The sequence below is a fragment of the Ahaetulla prasina genome, chromosome 4, assembly GCF_028640845.1.
Source record: "Ahaetulla prasina isolate Xishuangbanna chromosome 4, ASM2864084v1, whole genome shotgun sequence".
Taxonomy (NCBI): Eukaryota; Metazoa; Chordata; class Lepidosauria; order Squamata; family Colubridae; genus Ahaetulla; species Ahaetulla prasina.
This window is the reverse complement of record NC_080542.1, coordinates 16,358,395-16,386,381: the sequence shown is the minus strand read 5'-3', so window position 1 is coordinate 16,386,381 and position 27,987 is coordinate 16,358,395. Positions and strand designations below refer to the sequence as shown.

Genomic DNA, 27,987 nt, shown 5'->3' with positions numbered 1-27,987 from the left:
GAGAAATGATCATTAGCATTTAAAATGAAATCAGTAATAGCACAAGCAGTGGTGGTATTCAGCTGGTTTGGACCGGATCGAGAAAACTGGTAGTGGCGACCAGCGGGTGCCACTACCTGCAGGTCGCCTACCGCCCACCCGCTACCCATGCCAGTGGTATGCTATCCTATTTAGCCATATTTTCTAAGCCATGTGCATGTGTGCAAGCTATGCGTGTGAGAAAAGCAGATATATGGAAGGCCAGGCACATGTGTGAAGTGAGCATGCACATTTACATTTTTGGTGCACGGCGAATTGGTTGTAAAATTATGTGAAACTCACCTCTGAGCACAAGAAATATTTTGAGTGGTAGGACCTTGAATCCCAACAATAGAAAATCTCTGACTGCCAACTGAGTCAGTTACTTAGAGTAAAAAAACCCTTAGTCTTACAAAGAAATCTAGACAGATGTCTTGCAGCTCTTACCAAGAATGGAATTCAACTGACCTATCAAAAATTGAATCACATTATCATAAATGGTCTTGTGGATTTGAACAGACATTTTCCTTGGAAAAAGTTATCTTAAATCCCTAAAGGCAAAGATCCATTTTGAAACAAACAAACAAAGGACTTTAACAGTATATAAGTGAGTCTGTGAAAGTGTGGGAATATTTGAGGTTCAGGAATATCAGGAATAGAGAAGTTACGGTAAGCTAGATTTCTACCAATTGAAAAACATGGCAAAATGAATTAACCAACTTCCTCTTTACAGCTTACAACAAGATGAATTCATTTTTCCAATTTTACCTCCCAGACTAGATTACATCATTCAAGTATTAAACATGCTCTTCTTAGTGTTTTTTTAAGCCAAAAATGGTTATTACTCCAGTTTGGGTACCCCAGAATGGAATGCTGATGTTTCATCAGTGCCATCAGAGGTGGCATTCAGCCGGTTCGGACCGGTTCAGCTGAACCGGTAGCGGAAATTGTAGGTGGGCCAGCACACCTGCCCACCTGCCCCAGCTCTATGCCATCCTTTTTAGGCACATTTTTGAGGCTGGGCGCATGTGCGAAAGGCATGCACACCAGCAAAGTGCATACACAGAAGGCCAGGTGCATGTGTGGATAGGGCCAGTGCGAGCAAAGTGACCATGTGCATGCACACACATTTGCAAACCAGTAGGGAAAGTAAGTGAATACCATCCCTGCTCCACATGTGAGATCTGAAGGAGAAGAAGCATTTTTGGTTTCTCAGCAATACAGCCAACCTGTGCAACAGCTTCTCAGTGGAAATCCAGAAGCCACTACCAATATTTAGGAAATCCTTAGAAATCTATCTATTAAAAGCCACTCTATAAATTAACTAAATAAAAAAAGTGTAGGCTTGCACTGAATCTTAAAATAACAATGCATTTGTGACCACTCAAAACCATACAATGAGTTCAACAGCTAAAGTTTAATTTAACTGGGCTGAGCTTATACAGGTTTATGTCAATTATTTCCTTCTCATCAGGTACTGCCTGTCATTCAGCTCAGGTCTGATCAAAATGATATAACATTTGGGAGGGAAAATGCAGCCTAGTAAACCAGCACTAGAAGCCAAGATGGAGAAGACCTCCACAGCTACCACATACTTCCCCTTGGTGCTGAGGTAGGTTGGAACAAAGGAGAGCCAGACGCTGCAGAAGACCATCATGCTGAAGGTGATGAACTTGGCTTCATTGAAATTGTCTGGTAACTTTCTTCCTAGGAAAGCCATAGTGAAGCTAATCATGGCCAAGAAGCCCATGAAACCCAGGATGCAGTAGAACATGACAGTTGAACCCTCATTGCATTCCAAGACAATTTCTTCAGCCAGGGAGTGCATGTCCACATCAGGGAATGGAGGAAAAGTTGCCAGCCATATTGTACAAATGGTGACTTGAATAAGAGAACAAGAGAAGACAATAGACTGGGCCAGTGGTTTTCCCACCCATTTCCTGATCCTGGAGCCTGGTTTGGTTGCCATAAAGGCCAGAATGACAATGAAAGTTTTGGCCAAAATGCAAGAAACAGCCACTGAAAAGATAATGCCAAAAGTTGTCTGGCGAAGCAGGCAGCTCACTTGCTCAGGCTGACCAATGAAAAGCAAAGGGCAAAGAAAAGAGAGCAGGAGGGAAATGATCAGGACATAGGTGAGGTTCTGATTGTTGGCTTTGACGATGGGAGTTTCCTTGTACTTAAGGAAGATCCAAAGCACTAGAGACGTTGTGCAAGAAAAGAAGACAGCAAGGGTTGTCAGGCTGATCCCCAAAGGTTCTCCGTAGCTCAGAAAACTGACATCTTTGGGGATGCAGCGATCCCGGTCTTCGTTTGGATAATGATCTTCTGGACATGGAGTGCAGGAATCCATATCTGAAAAACAAAAAGGACAATTACTCCGTAGAAAAGATTTTCATACAGTATATTGCATCATTTATTCCAGGAATACTTTTCCATGTTTCCCCGAAAACAAGATCCGGTTTTATATATAAAAATAAGACCTGGTACCACCAAAAAAAGACACCAAGTCTTATATTCGGGGGATGTCTGATTACTGACTCACTTCGTAGTGGCTGCACAGGAAGTCCTTCCCAGCAGGAGCCCACTGCCAGCCCACTTCTTCTGCGGCTACTTGCTGCCACTCATGCACATCGCCCCTGGCCTCCATTTCACTATCAGAAGGCTCCAGGAAAGGCCCTTGCAGCTGAGAAAAGGGCTCAGGATTGATACACGCAGTGCCCCCCTGGCTTCCATTTTGCTATCAGTGGCCTTCTGGAAGCCCTCTTCAGCTGATAACAAAGCTCGGGATCGATCCAGAAGGCTTCTGATGGTGAAATGAGGGCATGCATGTCAATTCGGGGACTCTTTTTCAATGCAGAGGCCAGGGACAATGCATGTAAGGGGTGGCAAGTGACTGAAGAAGTGGACCTGCAAGGTGAGGCAGGTGTCAGGGTATGTGAGGCCTGGTAAATAGGGAGGCTTCATCCTCTCATCCCTACCCTAGCTTAATTTTTACCTGTGCACCTTGCCCCACCCCGTGTACCCTGGAGTGGGTGGGGTCTTAACTAAGGCTTATTTTAGGGGATAGGACTTATATTGAGTGCACATGTAAAAATCAAGGTAGGACTTACTTTTGGGGTATGTTGTAATTTTGGGAGAACACGGTATCTCACACCAGTACCTCTAAACCAATTTGCAATGATTCACAAGAAAAAACATTCATCAATGAAAACAGCCTTAATAGATGAGAATAATCTGGAGGTGAGATGGTAGGATATTGAACTTAGTAGCTGGAACAGTAAGATGTACAATGAACATACAGTTGTAGGTGAGTAGTTAGATAGAGAATACTGACTCAGTAATTAGAGTTTACCGATACATGATGCAATCTATGCTATGATTGGTTTCTGTAAGTATAAAAGGGGAATTTCCCTTGCTTGTTTTTTCTTCAATGTGTTCTACAGTATATACTGCTTAGCTTGCCTCCTGATAGTCCTGTGTTCCTGACAACCTTGTGTTTTGTTTTTCTTCATCTGTATGATGACAAAGACTGCTGTACATTTGAATGCTAAATACATTTATCTGTAGGACTTACTACAACCAAATAAAGCTAAACTAGCTCCATACAAATATTCCATTCTCAGAAACTACTATTCATATAGGCATTATTTTTGAAACATAAGTTCTTCCTTTTCCACCAAGCTTAGTAGTAACAACATGGACCAGTAGAGGAGGAAGGGGATACCCGTGTTGCCAGTGAGATCAAGCAATCAATGGTACAGATGTTACAGTCAGATTGTCCTCACATCCCCATGCAATGAGTCCTAAACCACTGGTGGGATTCAGCCGGTTTGAGCCGGTTTGGGCAAACCAGTAGTTAAATTGTTGGCTGGCCCCACTCCTTCCCACCCCACCCCTTCCAGGAGTCCTCACACGCCTCATTTTGGCTTCCAGGTAAGTGCAGGGAGGCCTCCTAGGCCCAAAATGGGGCACATCTCCCTGTTTTGGGCCTAGGCATGTCTCCCCTGCATGTCCCATTTTTGCTCCCAGGGGTTGCAGGAGGCCTAATCCTGCCTATCACACCCCCTGGCCATACCCACCAGGGCCATACCCACCCAGCTGGTCATTAGGGCAGAGAACCGGTTGTTAAATGATTTGAATCCCACCACTATCCTAAACCAAATGCAATGTGATGCAATGAAACTCAAAAATACCATCTCTTACCCATCTGGCTTGAGATCTCCCCAGCTGGGCAGGGATGGCAATCATAACAGCAGAAAGGATTGCCTTCCATTTTTATCCGCCTGTGACCCCGACGGCAAAGGTCATTACACAAGGAAGAGGGTGGTTCCTGTGGGCAAAAGAGAGCAGATGTTTTGATACTGACAGGTTAAACAACATAATTTCTTAGGGGGAAAAAAAAGGAATCCGAATCCTAAGACCTCTTATTACTGCTGTATCAGTTACAGAGAAAAATGACCACCAAATGATCCATTCCCTGATCAGTTCTAAAGAAGGCTATGATGTATTCTTGAGTCCTCATGATGCTAAAAACCTTGTCAGATCCATGTAGCTGCCATTCTTTGGAGGGAGGAGGGAATTTGGATTTTGATACATTTAGTTCAATGGTGAAATTTGAACTGGTTTACTACCGGTTTGCTGGCTGCGCATGTGTGCTGCACGCCAAATGTGCGCTGCACACCTGCATACGCAGTGCACAACATGCACCAAATGCGAGGTGCATGCATGCACACGTGCAGCGCACACCAAAAGGAGGCATGGGGTAAGTAGAACAGCACATGGTGTGTGTGATCACTCTGGCGCGCAATCTTTTTTTTTTTACTTTTAAAAGCATTTTTTAACAACCTATTCGGCCGAATTGGTTGTAAACAAATGCTTTTAAAAGTAAAAAAAAAAGGCTCTGACGATCCCGCGGCTCAGCTGTGATCATCAGAGCCTTTTTTTAATCTTTCAAAAGCATTTTTTACAACCTATTGCTCCCATTCGGGCGGAAAAAGCAAACGAGCTGGAAAGAAGTGGCAGGTGGGCGACCGGGCGATTGGGTGGGCATGAGTTGGGGGGGACCAGGGATTTTTGCTACTGGTTCTCCAAAACATCTGGTGCCATCTCTACCGAATCAGCTGATCCAGTCTGAACCGGGAGCATTTTACCCCTGATTTAGTTTCCCTTTCCTTTCTAAGTACCCAAGATATCTTATTTCTTGCCTTGTTTTTTGTATAAACTTTCACCTGATTTGTAACTGTTTCCAGGTGTCTTAGATGCCAAGAAAATTCTCACCTCTTTGAGAATGCAAGGGCCATGTGGACTGCAATGCCAGAAGATGGCCCTGAGAAACTTTCCTTATCTCATTCTCAGAGACGCCAGTACAATAATGTCTTCACACCTCCAGATTGGCAGACCCCACATTGGACTGTTGTGAGGGGTTCCTACTTTCCTTTATCCTAGTTGTAGGCTCTTTAGGGACCTCAGAGCCTGCTTTGAATCTGTCCTGCTTTCACCCCTTTTCAATAAAAGGTTCCTTTTGAAATACAAAGTTTCAAGAGTCTTCACTTTCTTGAATAAGGGGGCGAGGCTGGACCTTACAAACTTCTTTTGTTGGTTTAATAAAGAGAAGGGAAAGGGAAGGGGATAATAAGATGTTGGCATCTTTTAGAGCAAACTGGCGGCCCACAGGCTGGATGCATCACATTCAGGCCATGCCCACCCCAGCTCCACAAATGGGGAAAACGTCACAAAACATCACGTGACAGCAATGTGATACCAGAAGTTTGACACCCGTGTTTTAGAGGGTCAGGCTTCCTGAACTCATTTCCCCCACAGAACTATTAGAAATAATCACTATAGGAAGGGAAGAAATTAAACAATGGCCTTCAAAGCAACCAGAGTTATTTTCATGAGCAAATATTAACCCGAAGAACTGCCCAGGGTCAGTTTTGTAAACTGCCCTGAGTCACTAAATTAGAAAAATATATAAAATCAGATGGTCCTCATTCACTATATCCATTGTACCTTATTATATGGCCTGGGCCATACAATGGAATCCAGACAAATGGAGAGGATATTGTCCTTTGGAGCAAGGGGATCAATTTTCCCCACCTTGACCCGAAAAAAAGTCTGATTTGGGAACGTCACCCAATTGATAATATCAAACCCAGTTTTTAGTTCTCTGTTTTCATCGAAAGAAACTGTTTCCTCAAGGCTATTGTTAAATGAGAGGCTTCTTAAATAATGGTGGAGCTAAATGGAAGAAGAAAGGGAGAAGGGGAAAAAAACCACAAGAAAATTAAGGGGTATAAATGAGGTGTTTCTAATATTCAGATTGTTTTGTAATATTAAAGCCCCTTAATTTAATGCATATGGATTTGTTTGTTTTTTGTTTTGTTTTTATTGAAAAAGTTTTTAAAAAAACAAAGACATTTTCGCCCCTTTTTTTCCCCCTCCCTCCCAGAAAACCCCCTCCCCCCCTCCCTCCCCCCCCCCCGGCTTCCCGGGTCAATCACAAGGTATTGTTATACATAAACCAAACATAGAATAAAATTTTCCCTTCCAATCCAATTAGCCTCATCCAAAGCTTTTCATCTCCCAACCCCCTCCCCATTAAATAAAATAACTTTCTAATTATTCAAAGGCAATCTGATATTTCTTAATCTGATATCTGTTTTGTAGATAATCAATCCATTTTTCCATTCAATTAAATATCTTTCCTGCGTATTGTCTTTTAAAAAGCTGAGATTTTAGCCATCTCAGCCAAATTAATGACTTTCAGTATCCATTCTTCTATTGTAGGTACTCTTCTTCTTCCAGTATTGTCCAATCAACAGTCTTGCTGCTGTTATTAAATTCAGAATCAGTTTAGTCTCAATCCCTGTACAATCCGTTATAATTCCCAAAAGGAAAAATTGTGGCAGGAACTTTATCTTCTTCTTCAGTACATTTTGAATAATCCACCAAATTCTTATCCAAAAGACCTTAATTTTCTTGCAAGTCCACCAAATATGAAAATATGTAGCGTCATCACAATCACACCTCCAACATTTCGCTTGGATATTAGGATACATACATGATAATTTTTTGGGATCTAAGTGCCATCTATAAAACATCTTATAAAAATTTTCCCTTAAATTCTGTGCTTGTGTAAACTTAACATTTCTAACCCAGATTTTCTCCCATGTTTCCAACATTATTGGTTCCTGAATATTCTGTGCCCATTTTATCATACAGTCCTTTACCAAATCCTTTTCCGAATCTATTTCAAGCAACACATTATACAATCTCTTTATATGCTCCTGGGTCTGATTTCTAATTTGCTTTATTAAATTTTCCTCCCTTTGCATTATACCAATTTTTTGATCTTCTTTCCATCTAGCACTTATTTGCCCATATTGAAACCAAGTATAATTCCTCCCTTCTTCATTTAATACCTGTAATGATTTTAATTGCAATCTACCTCCTTCAGCATACAAAAGTTCTTTATAAGTAATCATTTCCTGTTTCTGTTCTATATTTATATTCTCTATTGCATGTCTAGGGCTCGCCCATATAGGAATCTTGTAATCTAATTTATAAGAATATTTTTTCCAGACCCGCAAAAGAGCACTTCTCAACACATGATTCTTAAAAGCCCTATCCACTTTTTTTTCATAAAATAAATATGCATGCCATCCATATAACAAGTCATAACCTTCTATATTCAAAATTCTTTCCTCCGTTAAATTAAACCAGTCACTTATTACTGAAAGGGCTACTGCTTCATAATATAGTTTAAAGTTAGGCATTTTTAAGCCACCTCTTTCCCGTGAGTCCTGTATTATTTTCATTTTAACCCTCGCCTTTTTACCCTGCCATATAAATTTATTAATCCCAATCTGCCAATCTTCCAAATTTTTATCCTTTTTAATTATTGGTATCATCTGGAACAGAAACAAAAATCTAGGTAACACATTCATTTTAATAGCCGCAATCCTTCCCAATAGCGACAACTGCAATTTTTTCCAGACACTCATATCATTCTGAACTTTTTGCCATAGCAAGTCATAATTATTCTTATAAAGTTTCTTGTTCGATGAGCTAATATAAACCCCTAAGTATTTAACCTTTTTTACCACCTCAAATCCTGTCATTTCCTCTAGTTTTTGTTTCTGTTGTATAGACATATTTTTAATTATCACTTTTGTTTTATTCTGATTTATTTTAAATCCTGATACCTTTCCATATTTATCAATTACTTCCAACAAAAATCTACTTGAATTTATAGGATTTGTTAAGGTAACCACTACATCATCTGCAAAAGCTCTAACTTTGTACTCATATTGTCTAATCTTAATTCCCTCTATTTTCGTTAATTCTCGTATTTTATCTAATAATGGTTCCAGAGTCAAAACAAACAATAGTGGTGATAAGGGACATCCCTGTCTCGTTCCTTTCGCAATCTTAATAACTTCTGTCAAACTACCATTTATTATAATCTGAGCTGTTTGCTCTCCATAAATCGCTTTAATTATTCTAACAAAACAATCTCCAAATTGCATTTTCTCTATTAATTTAAATAAAAAATCCCAATGCAATCGATCAAAGGCTTTCTCTGCATCCAAAAAAATAAGTGCTGCTGAAGTATTCTTTTCCAAATATTCCAATATATTAATAATCTGTATAACATTATTCCTCATCTGCCTCCCTTTTATAAAACCAGATTGATCAGTATGAATTCTTTGTTGTAAAACTAACATTAATCTATTTGCTATTATTTTTACAAAAATCTTATAATCATTATTTAAAAGTGAAATCGGCCTGTAGTTACCGGGATTAGAGCAATCTTGCACCTCTTTTGATATCAGTGAAATAAAAGATGTTTTCCATGACGGGGGTATTCCCACTCCTAGTTGTATCTGATTAAATAATTCTTCAAGTGGGCCTAATATTTCATCCTGTATTTTTTTATAATAACTTGCTGTAACACCATCTGTACCAGGGGTTTTCCCCATTTTTAATTGTTTAATTGCCTCCACTATTTCTCCAGTAGCTATCGGCCAATTCAGCTCCTCCCTCTGTTCTAGTGTTAGAATATTAACCTTATAATCTTTCAAATAATCATAAATGTACCTATTCAATATTTTGTCTTTTGCATATAAAGCAGTGTAAAATTCTGAGAATGCCTTTTTAATTTTATCCTGTTGATATATCTCTTTGCCTTTATATTCTATTTTTTGTATGACATGTGCTTTCTGTTTTTTCCTTAAGTTATATGCCAACCATCTCCCAGGTTTATTTGCATTACAAAAGGTATTATGTTTAGCATATTGTATATTTGTTGCCACCTGGTCTGCCATTAACATATTAAATTGACTCTGTAATATTTTTATAGCCTCTTTAAGTTTGTGATCGTGTGGGTTTTGAATTAATAACTGTTGCTTCCTTTGAATTTCTTCTTCTAAGTACCTACGCTGCCTTTGTTTATTATTCCTTTGCCTGTTGTCCAAGTATATCAATATCTCTCTAATAAAAGCTTTACTCGCCTCCCACACAGTTCCTATAGGTGTCCCTTTGTGCATATTAAAATCAAAAAATTCTTTCAACTGTTTCTTACAATGATTTACATTATCCTCATATCTAAACAGATTTTCATTCAACCTCCATGTTCTACCACCTTTTTTCCCTTGTAATAATTCCATCCATACTGGGCTATGGTCAATTAAACACTTGAAATATCTTCATTTTCTTCACCCTAGAAAGCAAGTCATTAGAAATTAAAATAAAATCAATACGTGAGAAAGATTGGTGCCTATCGGAAAAAAAAGTAAAATCTCTCTCATCTGGATTCCGTAACCTCCATATATCTCTAAACTCAAAGTCTTCCATCATTTCAAAAAAGGATTTTGGTAGTTTTGCATGTATAGGTATCTTCTTGGAAGAGGTTCTCTTATCACTTCTTGTATCAATTACTCCATTCCAGTCTCCTAATAAAATAAACGAACTATAATCCCAGAGGATCAACCTCTCGTGTAACATTTTATAAAACTTTTCTTGTTGCTGATTAGGTGCATAAATACCTATCAGCAAAGTCTTTTTTGCATCTATCACCAGTTCAATAGCAATAAATCTTCCTTGAATATCTGCCTCAATTAACTTAGCTGGTATATCCTTCCTGATATATACAACAATTCCATGCTTCTTTTCCAAAGCTGATGCAACAAAATGTTTACCTAATTTTGAGTTAATTAAGTATTTTTGGTCTGATAATTTTATATGTGTCTCTTGCAGGCAAATCACATCATTTTTAAATTGTTTCAAGTAGTGAAATATTTTCCTTCTTTTCTGAGCTGAATTCAAGCCATTAACATTCCATGACAAAATTCTATTTGCCATTACTGGCCTCCTGAAGCTTTGAAGCAAACAACGGAAGATCCTCCTCCGGTATCTTCCGTCTGGCTCCTCCCACAGCTTCCATACTGGGGTCCTGACTTTTACTTTGAGACTGTTGCTCTTCTTTACGCTTAAGAGCTCCTCTTGTCACCCTTTGCTCTTGTGGTTCCTCTAATGCTGGCAGCAATAAAGGCTTTTGGATCACCACGCCTTCTTGAATCTCTTGAAGTTTTTCTATCACTTCTGTTTCAACTTTCAAAACTGTAGAAAGAAAATCCTTTGCCAGTGTCAATTCTATATCTCCTTCCTTGATAAAATACTGTCAGTCCAACTGGCACCTCCCATCTGAATTGAATCTGATGTTTTTTAAGTTCTTGTGTAAAAAAAACAAATTCCTTCCTATCTCTTAACATCTTGGAAGGAATCTCTTTCAACACCTTCAGCTCCTGTTCTCCAATTTTTAAAGTTGTCTGATATGAAACTTGCAGAATCTGATTTCTCATAGTTCTTTTCACAAAATAAACCACAATGTCCCGAGGAAGCTTTCTCTGTCTTGCGATCCAGGAGTTAACTCTATATATTTTATCAATTTGGTAAGCTACCTTCAATAAATTCAGCCAATGCTTCTGATATAATTTTTCTTAAGTCTTCTCCTCGCTGTTCTTGCATACCATGAAATCTAAGAGCTCCTTCCATAAGTTTATATTGTAATATCACAACCTGATCTTCATTTTGATCCACTTTTTTCTGAACACCTTGCATTTTATCTTCTAAATGCTTATTTGACTGAGAGATCTGTTGCATTTCCTCTTCCAATCCCTCAATTTTTTTACTCAGTCCTTGAACTGCCATGAGAATATCTTCTCTTATTTTTGCATTAAAATTCTCCATCATCTCTTTTTGCCTATCTTCAGAAAGTTTTAATTGTACTTTCAATATATCCTCAAGACTTGGTTCAGATCCCCTTCTTCCAGAAGGCTTTAAAGGTTTAGCTGCCATTCTGTCTTCAAAAAGATCAGGAATTTAAACTTAACAACTTTTCTTTACTCCATTCAGTATAAGAGAACTCCGTTTGTAACAATCCACAAATAACGCTACTTTGTTGTACTAAAAAATTTTACTTTCACTTTCAGACGCCATTTTAGAAGTCAATTAATCAGAGACAAAGAAAGGTTTCAGGTTTCAAAAAGGGAGTCGGTACTTGCTGTATTGATTCTACATCAAAGATCGAACGCTTGTGAAATTCCCGTCTGCTTAGAAAATCAATCAATTTAATAAGTCCTTTTGAGCAGAAGCGACTCTCCTACTCCTTTTTCCTGCTAAAAAACAGGAGTGCGTTGTTGGAGATAGTGAAATTCGGTGGGATTATAAATCCAGGAAAATTCACTCTTAAGAGCAGACCCCCTGTCTAGATCTACCACTTTTCCACAGCTCTGCACACCCCCTTATGCCCAAAGGGTATGCTAAGGTCAATGAACAGTGATTTATACTGTTTCACTGACTTTTACAATCTTCTAACGCGGAGTGCCCTGTTAGAGCACCCGGCAGGAGCGGTGACGTCACTGGAGCCAATGCATATGGATTTGTTTATGGCTGACCTAATTCATCTACAGTGCACATTCTTTTTTTACTAAATCTGGCCACTGATATATTATTCCAAAAAGGTGGGAGAAGAACACTAAGAAAATGATAGAAAAATTGCTAATCTTGTCTTTCTTGTATACACATTTTTCTTTTCTCCTTTTGTATTTTGTTTGTCATTCATTCATTCATTCATTTATTTGATTTTTATACCGCCCTTCTCCCGAAGGACTCAGGGCGGTGTACAGGCAAATAAAAACAGACAAGACAGTATTATATAAAATGCAAGATTAAAAAACTTGTAATTCTCTCTCTCTCTCTCTCTCTCTCTCACACACACACACACACACACACACACACACATCTATCTATCTATCTATCTATCTATCTATCTATCTATCTATCTATCTATCTATCATCTATCTATCAATCTATCTGAAATAATATCTTTATCTATCTATCTATCTATCTATCTATCTGAAATAATATCTTTATCTATCTATCTGTCTGTCTGTCTATCTATCTATCTACCTATCTATCTATCTATCTGAAATAATATCTTTATCTATCTATCTGTCTATCTATCTATCTATCTATCTATCTATCTATCTATCTATCTATCTATCTATCTATCTGAAATAATATCTTTATCTATCTATCTATCTATCTATCTATCTATCTATCTATCTATCTATCTATCTATCTATCTATCTATCTGAAATACCTTTATTATTACCTTTATAAGAAAGTAAGTCAAATTTTTAAAGTTCATATCACTCTTTTTCACCTTTGAACCTCAAAATGAAAAGACACTCCCCCCAAATGATCACAGAGAAAGCTTCCTATGCTAAGCAGAAACATTTGAAGTGATTTGGAGGTTCTGACCAATTCTTCTGAATTTCTCCATTCAGGACATTACCTGCCATCGTTCTTTACTGATGGAATTCCTTCTTTTTATCTCTGCTGTCACCCTGGAGTTGAACTGGGATGAATCCATGGATTGCAAAGCATGAGCCATGGTGTAAACTGCATTGTAGAGGCCGTAGCTGTGACTAGTCATCGTGGTTTCAAAAACTGACCCAGGAAGTGTCTCCACCTTCTCTTTCCCAGTGCAGACATTTCCATTGATCTTGTGCTCTCTTGAAGAAGAGAAGTGACAGTTGAAGACCTGTTGCCAAAAGTCCTTGATGAACCCATCTCCGTTTTCCTCATTTGGGTTTCTTCTTTTAAGAAATGTTTGAAATCCCATCACATCCGTTGAATGAAGGGTGATCAATAGAGCACCATGGATAACATCAATCTCAAAGTCTTTGAGAAAGGGAACTGACGTGAATTCCATCTGGGCTGTCATAATCCAGACTTTGCTCTTGGTCTTAATGGGTATGTTCTCAAATTCTGAAACGCGAGGGAACATCCTCAAAAAGATCATAGTGTGAATTTCTCCATGTATGAGCACTACGTTGGCTGTGCTATCACTGAGTATCTTGTATATTCTGATCCATTTATTCACCATTCCATCAACACCAGAGGCAAAATACAGGGTGGGCAAAGTTTCTATAAAATCAAAGCAGATGCCGTTCTTGGAAAACTTGGGCAGTATCGTGTGTACAAATCTCAGCCCGTTCTCATCATCTATAAAAATAACTCCAATCCAGATCCACCTGAAAAGAAGCAGCAGTTGTAGGATTCCCAAATATTGATACCCCCTACTAGGGAACATCCTTAAAGAAAAGACACTTTGGGACCGGTCATTTATTACTGGAGCAGAACCATAAGTGAACTGAAATGAAAAGAAATAAACAAGGGAAGATTTATTTTCCAATCTCTTTTTTTTAAAAAATTTTTGAATTTTATTTTAGTACAAATAATCCATCTTCTATTAAACAGTATATGATCAAGGTACAAATGCTTGTGCAATAACAGTTAAAATTTACAATCATATTCATAATTTAATCTATTCTATCTTAATACCAATAATTAAATATCAAATACTTTACATCCTCTTCTTAATTTGCATAACTCTATTAACTCTTTTCTATATTTTACTCGTCAACTTTTATTTCTAATTTTTATATTTGTTTTATATTTTTTATATTTTATATTTGTCCTCTAACCATTGATAAAATGTTTTCCATAACCCATAATAACCAGTTTGTTATTTCTTTTTAATTGCCAGTGTTAATCTATTCATTTCTGCACATTCTAATATTTTCCTTGTCATATTCTCCTCTGTAGGAATCTCTTCATCCAGTTTTGTGCAAATTCAATTCAAGCTGCGGTTATTACATGAATATTCAAATATATAAGCACAAAGCCGAAGACACCAGCCTGAAGATGATGAGTGAGACCTTGTCGAAACATCATCAAGATATATATTTACTATATGTTTCTGGTAAGATCCCAACAGAAATATTTCAGGTTTCAAGTCAACATGTTGTTGTATCATCTTTTCCAACCAAGTGCAAATTTTTATCCAATATTTTTTAGCTTCTACACATGTCTACCACATATGATAGCCAGGTGTCTGATGACATTGCCAACATTTAGCTGATTTATCTTTAAATATCTTTGCCAATTTTCCCAATCTCTATTCAAATTAGAAGAAATATAATACCTAATCTCGGGGAATAAATGGTTTTATTTATAGAATCCAGCTACAAGAGGCTGATTCAGTGGCTTAATGACACTGGAGATGATCTTGTCTCCAGTGGTTTGAGTCTTAGCTCTGCCTGGTGGGATGAGCTTCCATTACTTGCCTCAGCTTCTGCCAACCTTCTAGTTCGAAAGTGTGTTCTACGCGAGTAGATAAATAGGTACCACTTTGGTGGGGGAGACCAACTATGCTCTGTGCAGGCAGGCAGATTCTTTATGGCTCTGAATTTTCCCAGTTGCAGTAGCTGCTTGCAAGGCAGCTCCAGAAAGGACCTTGGGTGATGATGTAGGAAGAGTCACTTGTCTTTCTCTTGGGCGCGCAGCCAGCTCACCCTACCTTGGAAAGTGCACAAGCATTCCTATAACAGGGCTGGTATCTTGGCAAGCCAAACTATTACTCTACAAAAGAATTGTGGTTTCCTGGCTACTGTAACAATGCCACAATAATAATTCAATCCAGCTCTGAACATCCCACTTTAGATGGGCTTGAAATATCCTTGTCTTCCTGGATGCTCAAAAAGCTTCCGATGATGTGAATTGGAAATTTATGGTCAAACAAATGAAAGCCATGAAATTCAGAGATAAATTCGAAAAGATGATTGAGTCGATTTACTCTATGCAAAAGGCAAGGGTAATAATAAAAGGCAAGGGTAATAATAAATGGGGAGAGCACAAACCTATTTTAGACAATGAAAGGAGTTAGGCAGGGCTGTCCACTGTCACCTTTGCTCTTTATCCTGATCCTACAGACACTACTATTAGACTAAATGTGGAAATGAAAGGAACTAAAATTAAACAGGAAGAATTCAAAATGCAGGCATTCGCAGATGATACGGTATTTGTCATACAGGACCCATTGGAATCTGGACTGATATTATTGCAAGAGATGAGAGAAATATGGGGAGATCACATGCCTCAAAATTAACAAAGAAAAATCTAAAATGTTAGTGAAGAATTTATTGGAAAAACAAAAGGGAGAACTCAAGAAAAGAATGGGCTTCAACTTGTAAAAAAGTGAAATATTTAGGTGTTTGGCTATGAGCAAGATGCTCAGCATTAACAGAACAGAACAGAACAGAACAGAAGAGAATATAATTTTTTATTGGCCAAGTGTGATTGGACACACAAGGAATTTAAAAAAAGGATAACTACATGAAATTAATACAACAAATATGGAAATATTTGGAAAGATGGGGGAAGTTACAACTCATTATTAGCGACCGGGTAGGGAAATGCCAAGCATGTCAAGAATCAAGGCCACTACCCCTAACAGCCCCCATAAGGGATTGGGAGAAACCCCAGGGTCCTTGGTCCAGGATCCACATAGATTTTGCCAGGCCGTTCCATGGGCAGACCTTCTTAATTGTGGTAGATGCCTACTCGAAGTGGTTAGAAATTTTACTCATGAAAACCACAACAGCGGAAGCTGTAATCACAGTCTTGAGGCATCTATTTGTGACACATGGGTTGCCCGACACTCTAGTGTCCGATAACGGCCCACAGTTCACGGCCATCCAGTTTAAGGGATACTTGGCAGAAGAGGGCATCCGACATGTCCTCTCGGCACCTTTCCACCTGGCGATGAACGGACTTCAGAACGTTTCGTACGCAGTGCCAAGGAAGCGCTATCTAGAATTAGCCCAGGAGATTGGCAATCCAAAATTGATACCTTCCTGGCAGTCCAACATAGAACTCCCTGTGTGATCACCAGCTGCAGCCCATCGGAGTTATTAATGGGTAGAAGACTCCGGTGCCCCCTAGATCGGTTAAACCCAACATACTCCCCTGATGGGTACCAAAGCACAAAGGGAAGAACCAGAACAATGACAACAGGTGACCCGGTATGGGCACATAACTATAGTGAGGGCCCAGCATGGCTAAAGGGAACAATTGTAGGAGTGATGGGCCCAAAGTCATACATAGTGGACATGGGGGATGGCCGAGTGTGGAGACGCCACATAGATCAATTACGAAAAAGAATACAAAACAATCCAGAAACCAAACAGCCAGATCCTGACTACCCAATAGTTGAACCAACAGCTAACTCAACCCCGAGGCGATCGGAGGACTTAGCTGAGTATGAAGAAGTCCAGCGACGCCAACCGGCTCCTCCAGAGGACAGCAGGGACAACTCTGACAATAATCCAGGGCCGGATGGCCCGGAGGAGGAGCTGGGAGGAACAAACAGTCCCTCCCACCAGCTCGACTCACTCCCAGGGAATGAATTGCGCAGGTCAGAAAGAGTTAGGAGACGCCCTGTCTACCTGGGTGACTACGTGGAAAAATAACATGCAAATGTTATGCAAAAAATTATGTAAATATGGTAAAATGTGTTCTGGGAGGGGAGGAGTGTAATGTATTTGAATTTTAGGAGGGAAATTTGGGCGGGAAAATGCACGTTGCTGATTGGCTGATGCCTCAGCCAAAATACTATTTAAAGAGGGGTTTTTGCCTATTGGCTTTTGCTGGGATCACAATAAACCAAAGAGCTGTTGTCACTTGTATCGTCTCCTGCCTCTTCACTGCCCGAACTTAACAGGTAGAATACTTTCATATGGAACGCCAGAAACAAGAAACATTTATATTTCTATAGACATACATTGCGAGATTCGTTGATACAGACTTGGGACGGAATCAGGAAGAAGCACTAGAATAGAATAGAATTTTTATTGGCCAAGTGTGATTGGACACACAAGGAATTTGTCTTGGTGCATATGCTCTCAGTGTACATAAAAGAAAAGATACGTTCATCAAGGTACAACATTTACAACACAATTGATGATCAATATAGCAATATAAATCATAAGGATTGCCAGCAACAAGTTATAGTCATACAGTCATAAGTGGAAAGAGATTGGTGATGGGAACTATGAAACGATTAATAGTAGTGCAGATTCAGTAAATAGTCTGACAGTGTTGAGGGAATTATTTGTTTAGCAGAGTGATGGCCTTCGGGAAAAAACTGTTCTTGTGTCTAGTTGTTTTTTATTTTAAACTATTTTAAACTACTGGGCTGGCTTTTCACTATGGAGGCAATGGATCACCCTAACACATTAGACATTGGCAAAATGGTAAAATATAATGAAACTTTGGATAATGGGGGAAGATTAAAATCCAACCAAGAATTAAAGGAACAGGGAAAAATTATAGATTGGTGGCTGTATCTCCAGCTACAATCAAGGCACAAAAAATACTTAGAGGAATTTGGATTTGAACCGAATTTAACAAAATTATTAACAGGCCCAGAAAAGAAGGGAAGAAATATTATTTCAAAGAAGGGTTATGATGATGTTGAGTTCCCGATCAAGGAACTAGAAATCAGATACTGTGTGGGAAATGGAAGCAACCAGGAATCCTCACCTCTGGAAAAAGAAGATTGAAGGAGGACATGATAGCAGTCCTGAAAAATGTGAAATGATGCCCTGAGATAGAAGTCAAGGCTTGGATATAGGAATAGCAACAGCACTTAGATTTATATACTGCTTTACAGCCTTCTCTAAGCAGTGGTGCAGTGCAGGGGTGGCTTCCAAATTTTTTTACTACCGGTTCTGTGGGCATGGCTTAATTGGTGGGTGTGGCTTGGTGGTCATGTGACTGAGCGGGCGTGGCCAACTTGAAGTCACTCAGGACAAGATGGGGCTGTACCTTGCTGTGAGTTACATCAAGTTGGCCACACCCACTCAGTCACATGACCAATGCTGCAGAGACAGGGTGATTCCTCCTGGGGGACAGCTAGAGCTGTGACACCTCCTCTTTTCCTCAGAGGAACTGCCTCCAAGTCCTTGCGATGGGACACACACACACACACACACACACACACACACACACACACACACAATACAACAGACTCACACACAATGTAAAAGCAGCTGCACTTCACCCAAAATGGTCCCTGCAACAAGCAAGAACCTCACACAGCCACAAAAAGCTCAAAAACCAACTTTCACACTTTACACACACCCAACACAACACAACTGACTCTCTCTCTCTCTCTCTCTCTCTCTCTCTCTCTCACACACACACACACACACACACACACACACACACACACACACATACACAAAATGCCACATACAGCTTTGTGAGATTTTGTGTGTTTGTGTAGTTAGAGTGAAACACTACAGAAACACACCAAATCTCAGAAAGCTGCACAAATATTTTATTTTATTATTTTATTTTATTTTTATTTTTTAGATCAGGGGTCTCCAACCTTAGTAACTTTAAGGTTTGTGGACTTCAATTCCCAGAGTTCCTCAGCCAGCAAAGCAGGCAGATTGAGTTGCTCACTGAGCAAGGATTGCAGGCAGGCAGGTTCAGTTGCTAGCTGATGCAACTGATGTAAAGCATGGCTTTGCCAGCCTGAAAAGAGCAGCAATAAGACAAGTGAGGAGGGGGGATTGGATGGGCCAGAGGAAAAAAGAATTTTAAAAGGCTCCTCTGACGATCCCAGAACCTCTTAACTCAGCTGGGATCGCCAGAGGAGCCTTTTAAAACCTTTTGTTTTAACAACCTCTTCGGCCGAAGAGGTTGTTAAAAAAAAAACTTTTAAAGGGATTCTGATGATCCCTACTCAGCCATGCGATCATCAGAGGTTTTTTTTTTACTTTTAAAAGCCTTTTTTTAGCTGAAGAAAAATGTTTTTAAAAGTAAAAAAAAACAAAAACCTCTGATAATCGGGGAACCGGTTTGGGGGCGTGGCCAGCCAGCCATTACTACCAGTTCTCCGAACACCAGCAGATTTTTACTACTGGATCTCCAGAACTGGAGCAAACCGGGAGCAACCCACCACTGGTGCAGTAGTTAGAATGCAGTACTGTAGGATACTTCTGCTGATTGCTGAGTGCCTGCAATTTGGCAGATTGAATCTCACCAGGCTCAAGGTTGACTCAGCCTTCCATCCTTCTGAGGTGGGTCAAATGAGGACCCAGATTGTTGGGGGCAAGATGCTGACTCTGTAAACCGCTTAGAGAGGGCTGTAAAAGCACTCTGAAGCAGTATATAAGATTAAGTGCTATTGCTATTGCTATTCACAGAGTCAGCATATTGCCCCCAACAATCGGGGTCCATATAAAAAATTGATTAATAGTTTCATGTTACAGGAATGCAAATTCCAATTGAAGGTTAATAATGGTAAGAGCAGTCGAATCCTGAAGCCAATAATTAAGAAAATGCATGGAGAAAATTGGATGTGTTCAGGCAGAAAGCATGGAATCACTTGCTGAAGTTTGAATGATATGGATTCTTGAACTGAACTATCCAACAAGGGATAGGACTGCAGTGGTGGGATTCAAATAATTTAACAACTGGTTCTCCGCTTAATGATTGGCTGGGTGGGCATGGTCATAGTGGGCGTGGCCAGGGGTGTGTGACAAGCAGCACTCGACCTCCTGCACCCCCTGGGAGCAAAAATGGGCCATGGGTGGGGTGCTCTGCCCCCCCCCCCGCGTGACCCTTTATGGGCATAGTAGGCCTCCCTGGTTAGGTTTTATACTTTAAGACACATTTTTTCTCTATTAAAGTTTGTCTAGCACAATTTGGACATTGATATTTCAAGGACTGTTACCTGCAGACCAGAATGAAAATCAAGATTTTCAAGTGTGTATGTTGCATCTCACAAAGAAATAAAAAAGATAGAGCCATAGTGGTGCAGTGGTTAGAATGCAGTACTGCAGGCTACTTCTGCTGACTGCCAGCTGCCAGCAGTTTGGCAGTTCGAATCCCACTGGCTCAAGGTTGACTCATCCTTCCATCCTTCTGAGGTAAAATGCCTTCCATTTTTCTGAGGTAAAATGAGGACCCAGATGGTTGGGGAAAATATGATGAGTCTGTAAACTGCTTAGAGAATGTTGTAAAGCACTGTGAAGTGGTATATAAATCAAAGCGCTATTGCTATCTGACCTCACTGTGATATGATTACCAAATGAAGATCTGATTAATTAATCAAGCTTTTGATTCTTTAAACTATCATACTTAACTCATTGATCAAAATTATGAAGTTCTACTGATGTAATTCATAGATTATATCACTTTTACATGCAATGTTCAACTATTTTTATATATTCTATCCCACACTATCAAGTGATGTTTAATAATAATAAGACACATACAAAGCTATATTCAAGACCTATGGGACATATTGTCGGTTTGTTCAAGAGCCAGGCCCTGTGTTTGCATCTTACCTGTGGTAACTTGTAGATGCTCAAAATGGTTGCCATAAAGAAACCCACATCTGAATCAGGTCCCCCAATGACTGCCATAGCATTATCTTTAGTATCACATTTGTAGTTTGGAATAAAGTTGTCCCATGTGGAGAGAAGCTCCAGAGAAGCGAGTATAGTACCACTTGGAAGAAAATGGCTATTATAGATGTGGAAGCCCAGAGAGATATTGGGTAATATCTGAGGATTTTCATTGATCTCCATGACAGCAAATGCAAAGGCCAGGGTATGTTGATAGATCTGAGTCACAAATCTGCAGTGTGATTTACAAGCTGAATGAGTGCAGATATTTGCTAATTTTTTTTGCCCAGAGTACATACCTATCAATCACATATGTCTTTAACAGTTACAACATGTTTTAACAGTGATGTTATATGGTACCAGAAGCTATAACAACTAGACACAATAACAGTTTTTTCCCCAAACGCCATCACCCTGCTAAACAAATAATTCCCTCAACACTGTCAAACTATTCACTAAGTCTGCATTACTATTAATCTTCTTATCATTCCTATCACCAATCTCTTTCCACTTATGACTGTATGACTGTAAATTTGTTGCTTGTATCCTTACAATTTATATTGATATTGATTGTTTCCTGATTGCTTATTTGTACCCTATGACTATCATTAAGTGTTGTACCTTAGAATTCTTAATGAACGTATCTTTTCTTTTATGTACACTGAGAACATATGCACTAAGACAAATTCCTTGTGTGTCCAATCACAGTTGGCCAATAAAGAATTCTATAACTGGACTCATATTCTTTTCTGGAGTGTTGAAAGAACAGCTTTCTATTATTTTGCATTATTTCCATTCATCTCTGGATCTTAGAGGGATGGCCATTCAAGTATCTATATATCTTCAAAGATCTTTGAAGATATATAGACATTTCCACATGATATAGGCAACTGGTATCTGGTGGACAAATAATCAGTACCATCTGATGGATTTTAAGAAGATTCTCAACTTGACAAGATACTGAATCTAGTAGACAGAAGATTTTCATGTGGGACACATTTGGGCTTCCTAGTGTGAAATATTATGTGGAGTGAGCAGGAGGATAAATAGGAATTTTCATCAATACTCATAAAAAGCTAGGCAAAGATAGCATTATCGCTATCAATACCATAAAATGCACCATAAAATATTATGTCTATCTAATAAATCCCATCATCCTCTGTGAAAGAGGGAGGAAATGAAAGACAAAATCCAGAATAAAAAATATCAAAACTCTCCAAAAACATTAAAATTGAATACAGCCTTGGTAAGTAATAGTAGTTACTAATGTCAAGGCAAATTCAACTGAGGTTTATTCTCAGTGCAATGCAGTGAACTTTCTTTCACAGATTTGACATACAGGAAATTCTTATATCACAAATGGTTTTTATAGTAGCAGTTATTTGTTATTTTTGTTCGGTTGCTAAATGGAATGGAATGGAATGGAATGGAATGGAATGGAATGGAATGGAATAGAATAGAATAGAATAGAATAGAATAGAATAGAATAGAATAGAATAACCAAGTTGGAAGGGACCTTGGAGATCTTCTAGTCCAACCCCCTGCTCAGGCAGGAAACCCTATAATACCATTTCAGACAAATGGTTATCCAACATCTTCTTAAAAACTTCCAGTGTTGGAGAATTCACAACTTCTGCAGGCAAGTTGTTCCACTGATTAATTGTTCTAACTGCCATGGAATTTCTTCTTAGTTCTAAGTTGCTTCTCTCCTTCATTAGTTTCTATCCATTGCTTTTTGTTCAACCCTCAGGTGTTTTGGAGAATAGCTTGACTCCCTCTTCTTTGTGGCAACCCCTGAGATATTGGAACACTGTTATCAAGTCTCCCCTAGTCCTTTTTTTCATCAAACTAGACATACCCAGTTCCAGCAACTGTTCTTCACGTTTTAGCCTCCAGTCCCCTAATCATCTTTTTTGCTCTTCTCTGCACTCTTTCTAATACAAGAAACTCAACTCTTTGCAACCCATGGACCATAGCATGCCAGTTAACCCTGTCCTCCACTATCTCCCTTTGCCCAAACTCATGCCCACTGGGTCAGTGACAGTATCTAACCTTCTCACCCTCTGCTGTCTCCTTCTCCTTTGCCTTCAATCTTTCTCAACATCAGGGTCTTTTCCAACTTCATACTTCAACCTCTTACAATACAAATAATACACAGTATCAACAGTAGAGACCTTCACATTTCTAGGTTCTACCATATCGCAAGATCTAAAATGGACAGCTAACATCAAAAACGTCATCACAAATGCACAAAAAAGAATGTTCTTTCTGCGCCAACTCAGGAAGCTCAAACTGCCCAAGGAGCTGCTGATACAGTTCTACAGAGGAATTATTGAGTCTATCATCTGCACCTCTATAACTTTCTGGTTTGGTTCTGCAACCCAACAAGATAGACACAGACTTCAGAGGATAATTAGAACTGCAGAAAAAACTCTTGCTACCAACCTACCTTCCATTGAGGACCTGTATGCTGCACGAGTCAAAAAGAGGCCTGTGAAAATATTTACAGACCCTTCACATCCTGGACATAAACTGTTTCATCTCCTACTCTCAAAACGACACTATAGAGCACTGCACACCAGAACAACTAGACACAAAAACAGTTTCTTCCTGAATGCTATCACTCTGCTAAACAAATAATTCCCTCAACACTGTCAAACCATTACTAAATCTGAATATTAATCTTCTCATCGTTCCATCACCCATCTCCTTCCACTTACGACTGTATGAGTGTAACTTTGTTGCTTGCATCCTTATGATTTATATTGATATTGATTGTTTCCTGATTGCTTATTTGTAATCTATGACTATCATTGTTGTACCTTAGAATTCTTGATGAAGGTATCTTTTCTTTTATGTACATTTTTTTAAAATTTGCATTTATATCCCGTCCTTCTCCGAAGACTCAGGGCGGCTTACACTATGTCAAGCAATAGTCTTCATCCATTTGTATATTATATACAAAGTCAACTTATTGCCCCCAGCAATCTGGGTCCTCATTTTACCTACCTTATAAAGGATGGAAGACTGAGTCAACCTTGGGCTTAGTGGGGCTTGAACCTGCAGTAATTGCAAGCAGCTGCTGTTAATAACAGACTGTCTTACCAGTCTGAGCCACAGAGGCCCATTGTGCCACAGAGGCACACTGAGAGTATATGTACCAAAACAAATTCCTTGTGTGTCCAATCACACTTGGCCAATAAAAAATCCTATCCTATCCTATCCTATCCTATCCTATCCTATCCTATCCTATCCTATCCTCCTATCCTATCCTCCTATCCTACCCTACCCTACCCTACCCTACCCTACCCTACCCTACCCTACCCTACCCTACCCTACCCTACCCTACCCTATCCTATCCTATCCTATCCTATCCTATCCTATCCTATCCTATCCTATTCTATCCTAACAGTTATAAAACTACAGTATTGTCATGCTTATAGACTGAATGAATGAGAGACTTAATATATAAACAATGAACATAACAAGCAGATCAATTGTGATGTAATGGAATGGATTATAATCTGATCAAGAAGGACTGAATGTGCATTTAGCAAATTGCGATAACGTCTGCAAGAAAACTGGGACATTTTTATTGAAGAAATGGAGGGAGAGAGAGGGGTAGTGGAAGCTAGAAGGAGTTGTCTCCTTTTTACAAAGGAAGCATGAGATTTTTTTTCTCATTCATGCTTTCACAATGCAATTGTATCCCAAGCACCACTTGTTTGAGACAATGCAGTTTGAAGCAAGAAAGTTCTTTATGGAAAATGCTAGGATTAACTACACTCTTAACTTACCCAATCTCATCCAGGAGGTTGTGAGATGGATACTGGTTGTAAGTCACAGGGTTGGAAAATGTGAAGACTTGAGAAATTATGCCAGCAATGCTCAGGTCCCCTGGCTGATAATACCGATGACTTATTGGCAGAGGGTAACGGATATGACACATAAGACTTGGGACACCGGACACAGTCCGAGGCACTAGAAGTAATATCAGGAACACGAAGGGTGGCAATAAGTAGAAACATCTTCTGTACATCAGTTCCTGTTTTAAGTGTGCTTAAGAAGTTCAGGCTGAGTTTAGTGCCTTCTCTGCACTAGGAATCTTCAGAGGAAGTCACCAAACAATCGGTGTTGGGTCCCTTTCTTGAATTGCAAAACATCTTTTAGTAGCATTCTTTCATCTTGGTTCTTTTTTGCCAAGATGTATTTATTATCCTTTGGGAAATGAAGTAGAAGTTACCCTTGTCAGGTTGGTAACTACAGGGGAGATGATTGCCTTTGCCAAATTATGGGTTCTTGGTAATATTGCAGAAGAAAACAACTTAACTGTTTATTTCAACAAGGTATTTCTCTTTTTCACTTTATTAAGCTATCAAGAGGCCAGGATTATTTTAGGATTATTTTATTTAGCATAAATAAGTATTGCTAACCAGGGCATACAAAACCTTTGCCAGACCAATTCTTGAATACAGCTCGTCCGCCTGGAACCCACACTATATATTGGACATTAACATGATTGAGCGGGTCCAGTGGTATTTCACGAGAAAAGTACTCCACTCATCTACTCACAATAGAATCCCTTATGCCACCAGGCTTAAAATTTTGGGCTTGGACAATCTGGAATTGCACCACCTGCGATCCAATCTAAGCATAGTACACAAAATTGTCTGGTACAATGTCTTGCCTGTCAATGACTTGTTCAGCTTCAACCAATGATACACGAGTAAACAATTGATACAAGGTAAATCATTTCAAACTCAATTGCAGAAAATACAACTTCAGCAACAGAGTGGTCAACACCTGTAATGCCCTACCTGGCCCCGTGGTTACAGCCTCAAACCCTCACAGCTTCAATCTCAAACTGTCTACCGTGGAGCGCATCCCATTCTTAAGAGGTCCATAAAGGGGGCATGTATAAGTTCACCAGCGTGCTTACCATCCCTGTCTTACTGTTCCCATTTATCTGTATTATTATTATTATTATTATTATTATTATTATTATTATTATTATTATTATTATTATTATTATTATTATTATTATTATTATTAATAATAATAATTGGATTTCTAGACCGCCCTTCTCCCGAAGGACTCAGGGTGGTGTACAGCCAGGATAAAACATAAACAATGTACAATTAAAAACTAAATTAAGAAACTTATTATACAATTGGCCGAAAAATTAAAATATTTAAAATCTAAAAACCCCAATTTAAAACATGAATAGAATTTAGAATTTAAAAATTTAAGCAGTTTAAGAAAAAACTTAAGCCAGCCCCGCGCGAATGAACAAATGTGTTTTCAATTTGCGGCGAAAGGTCCGAAGGTCAGGTATTTGGCGTAAACCAGGGGGAAGTTTATTCCAGAGAGTAGGAGCCCCCACAGAGAAGGTACGTCCCCTGGGGGCCGCCAGCTGACATTGTTTGGCGGATGGCACCCTGAGAAGTCCCTCTCTGTGTGAGCGTACGGGTCGGTGGGAGGCATGAGGTAACAGCAGGCAGTCCCGTAAGTACCCAGGCCCCAAGCCATGGAGCGCTTTGAAGGTGGTAACCAAAACTTTGAAATGCACCCGAAAGGCAACAGGTAGCCAGTGCAGTCTGCGCAGGAGAGGTGTTATATGGGAGCTACGTGCAACTCCCTCTATCACCCGCGCAGCTGCATTCTGGACCAACTGAAGCCTCCGAGTGCACCTCAAGGGAAGCCCCATGTAGAGAGCATTGCAATAATCCAGGTGAGAGGTAACGAGAGCATGAGTGACTGTGCATAAGGCATCCCGATCGAGGAAGGGGCGCAACTGGCGAACCAGGCGAATCTGGTAAAAGGCTCTCCTGGAGACAGCCGTCAAATGATCTTCAAACAACAGCCGTGCATCCAGGAGAACACCCAAGTTGCGCACTCTTTCCCTTGGGGCCAATAACTCGCCCCCGACAGTCAGCTGCAGCTGACTGTATCGGGGTGCCGGCATCCACAGCCACTCCATCTTGGAGGGATTGAGCTTGAGCCTGTTCCTCCCCATCCAGACCCATATGGCTTCCAAACACTGGGACAGCACTTCAACAGCTTCGTTGGGGTGGCCCGGGGTGGAAAAGTACAGCTGAGTGTCGTCAGCGTACAGCTGATATCTCACCCCGAAGCCATAAACAGTGCCTCCCACTCCCAACCCCCCCAACCGGCGCAGCAGGATACCATGGTCGATGGTATCAAAAGCCACTGAGAGATCTAATAGGACCAGAGCAGAGGAATAACCCCTGTCTCTGGCCCTCCAGAGATCATCCACCAACGCGACCAAAGCTGTCTCCGTGCTATATCTGAGTCGGAAGCCGGACTGGAAGAGAGTTTTTCAACTAACAGTTATCAGACAACTTCACAATTTGAGCAGGCTTGAGTTTTGTTCATACTTTGGTTGCTTTGGACTTCTGCACCCATTGTTATGGTCCTTCAGCAAACTATGGAGCTGGCAATGGAGTTGGACAGCGATGAGGCTGAGATGAGGCCAGGGCCATCGGGAAGTGAAGTGCGGACTCCAGAGCCTCCAGAGACTGATAGTAGTGAGGCAGAGGAACAGGAAGAGCCTCTTCCTAATGCATGCATGAGAAGAGCTGCTAGGAGGCAAGAGCAGCTCAAGCAGAAAGGACAACTCAGGAGTAGGGCCAAGAGATGATTGGCCCCTACCATAATGCTTAAAACAGACCAGCACCGGTATTTGAGCTTTGCCGGAAAACAACGTTGTAGCTGCATCTTCTACTTCGTATAAATCTTTCTTTTTGTGGCTTCTGGACATTTGCCAGGAAGAGCCTTTGGCAGTTTGCCTAATTGGACTAAGGTTTGTGAGATAATGGAGGGATTTGTGTTGGGAGGCATTTGTTTTACTTTGAGTTGAATGATGCTGGGAATGAAGTAATTCCCAGCTGTTCGAATAAAGTTTGTTTTTCCATGGACTAAGTTTATTACTACCTACTTGGGCCTGGGTCACAGCACCCATCACTGAAGAGACTAAACCTCTCAAATGGAACCATTACCCTTAGTTGACCACAAACATGTATAGTTTAATAATTGTTCCTGTTCCAAAATTTTGTTTGGAAGTTGTTTCGTTTAGGAACTGCAATGTTTACATATTGTGACTCATGAAATGTTA

The 27,987-nt window shown here is 39.8% G+C and overlaps 1 protein-coding gene across 1 annotated transcript; it reads right to left on the bottom strand.

The window, feature by feature from the left end:
* Positions 1 to 1,474: 1,474 nt before the first annotated feature.
* Positions 1,475 to 27,868, bottom strand: LOC131198016 (vomeronasal type-2 receptor 26-like). Its single transcript, XM_058182525.1, has 7 exons — positions 27,811 to 27,868; positions 24,650 to 24,833; positions 20,793 to 20,970; positions 12,881 to 13,741; positions 6,031 to 6,258; positions 4,225 to 4,351; positions 1,475 to 2,373 (listed from the first exon to the last, which is right to left on the bottom strand). The coding sequence occupies exons 1-7, from the start codon at positions 27,866 to 27,868 to the stop codon at positions 1,475 to 1,477; spliced, it is 2,535 nt and encodes an 844-aa protein (XP_058038508.1).
* Positions 27,869 to 27,987: the final 119 nt, after the last annotated feature.

Excerpts from the sequence above, each read along its gene's own strand:
- LOC131198016 (XM_058182525.1), bottom strand. The coding sequence starts at position 27,868 with ATGGTTCCATTTGAGAGGTTTAGTCTCTTCAGTGATGGGTGCTGTGAC. Across the intron at positions 6,259-12,880 it reads TCAGTAAAGAACGATGGCAG|CTCCACCATTATTTAAGAAG; the intron begins GTAATGTCCTGA and ends TCTTCCATTTAG. Across the intron at positions 4,352-6,030 it reads GGCCCAGGCCATATAATAAG|GAACCACCCTCTTCCTTGTG; the intron begins GTACAATGGATA and ends TTTTGCCCACAG.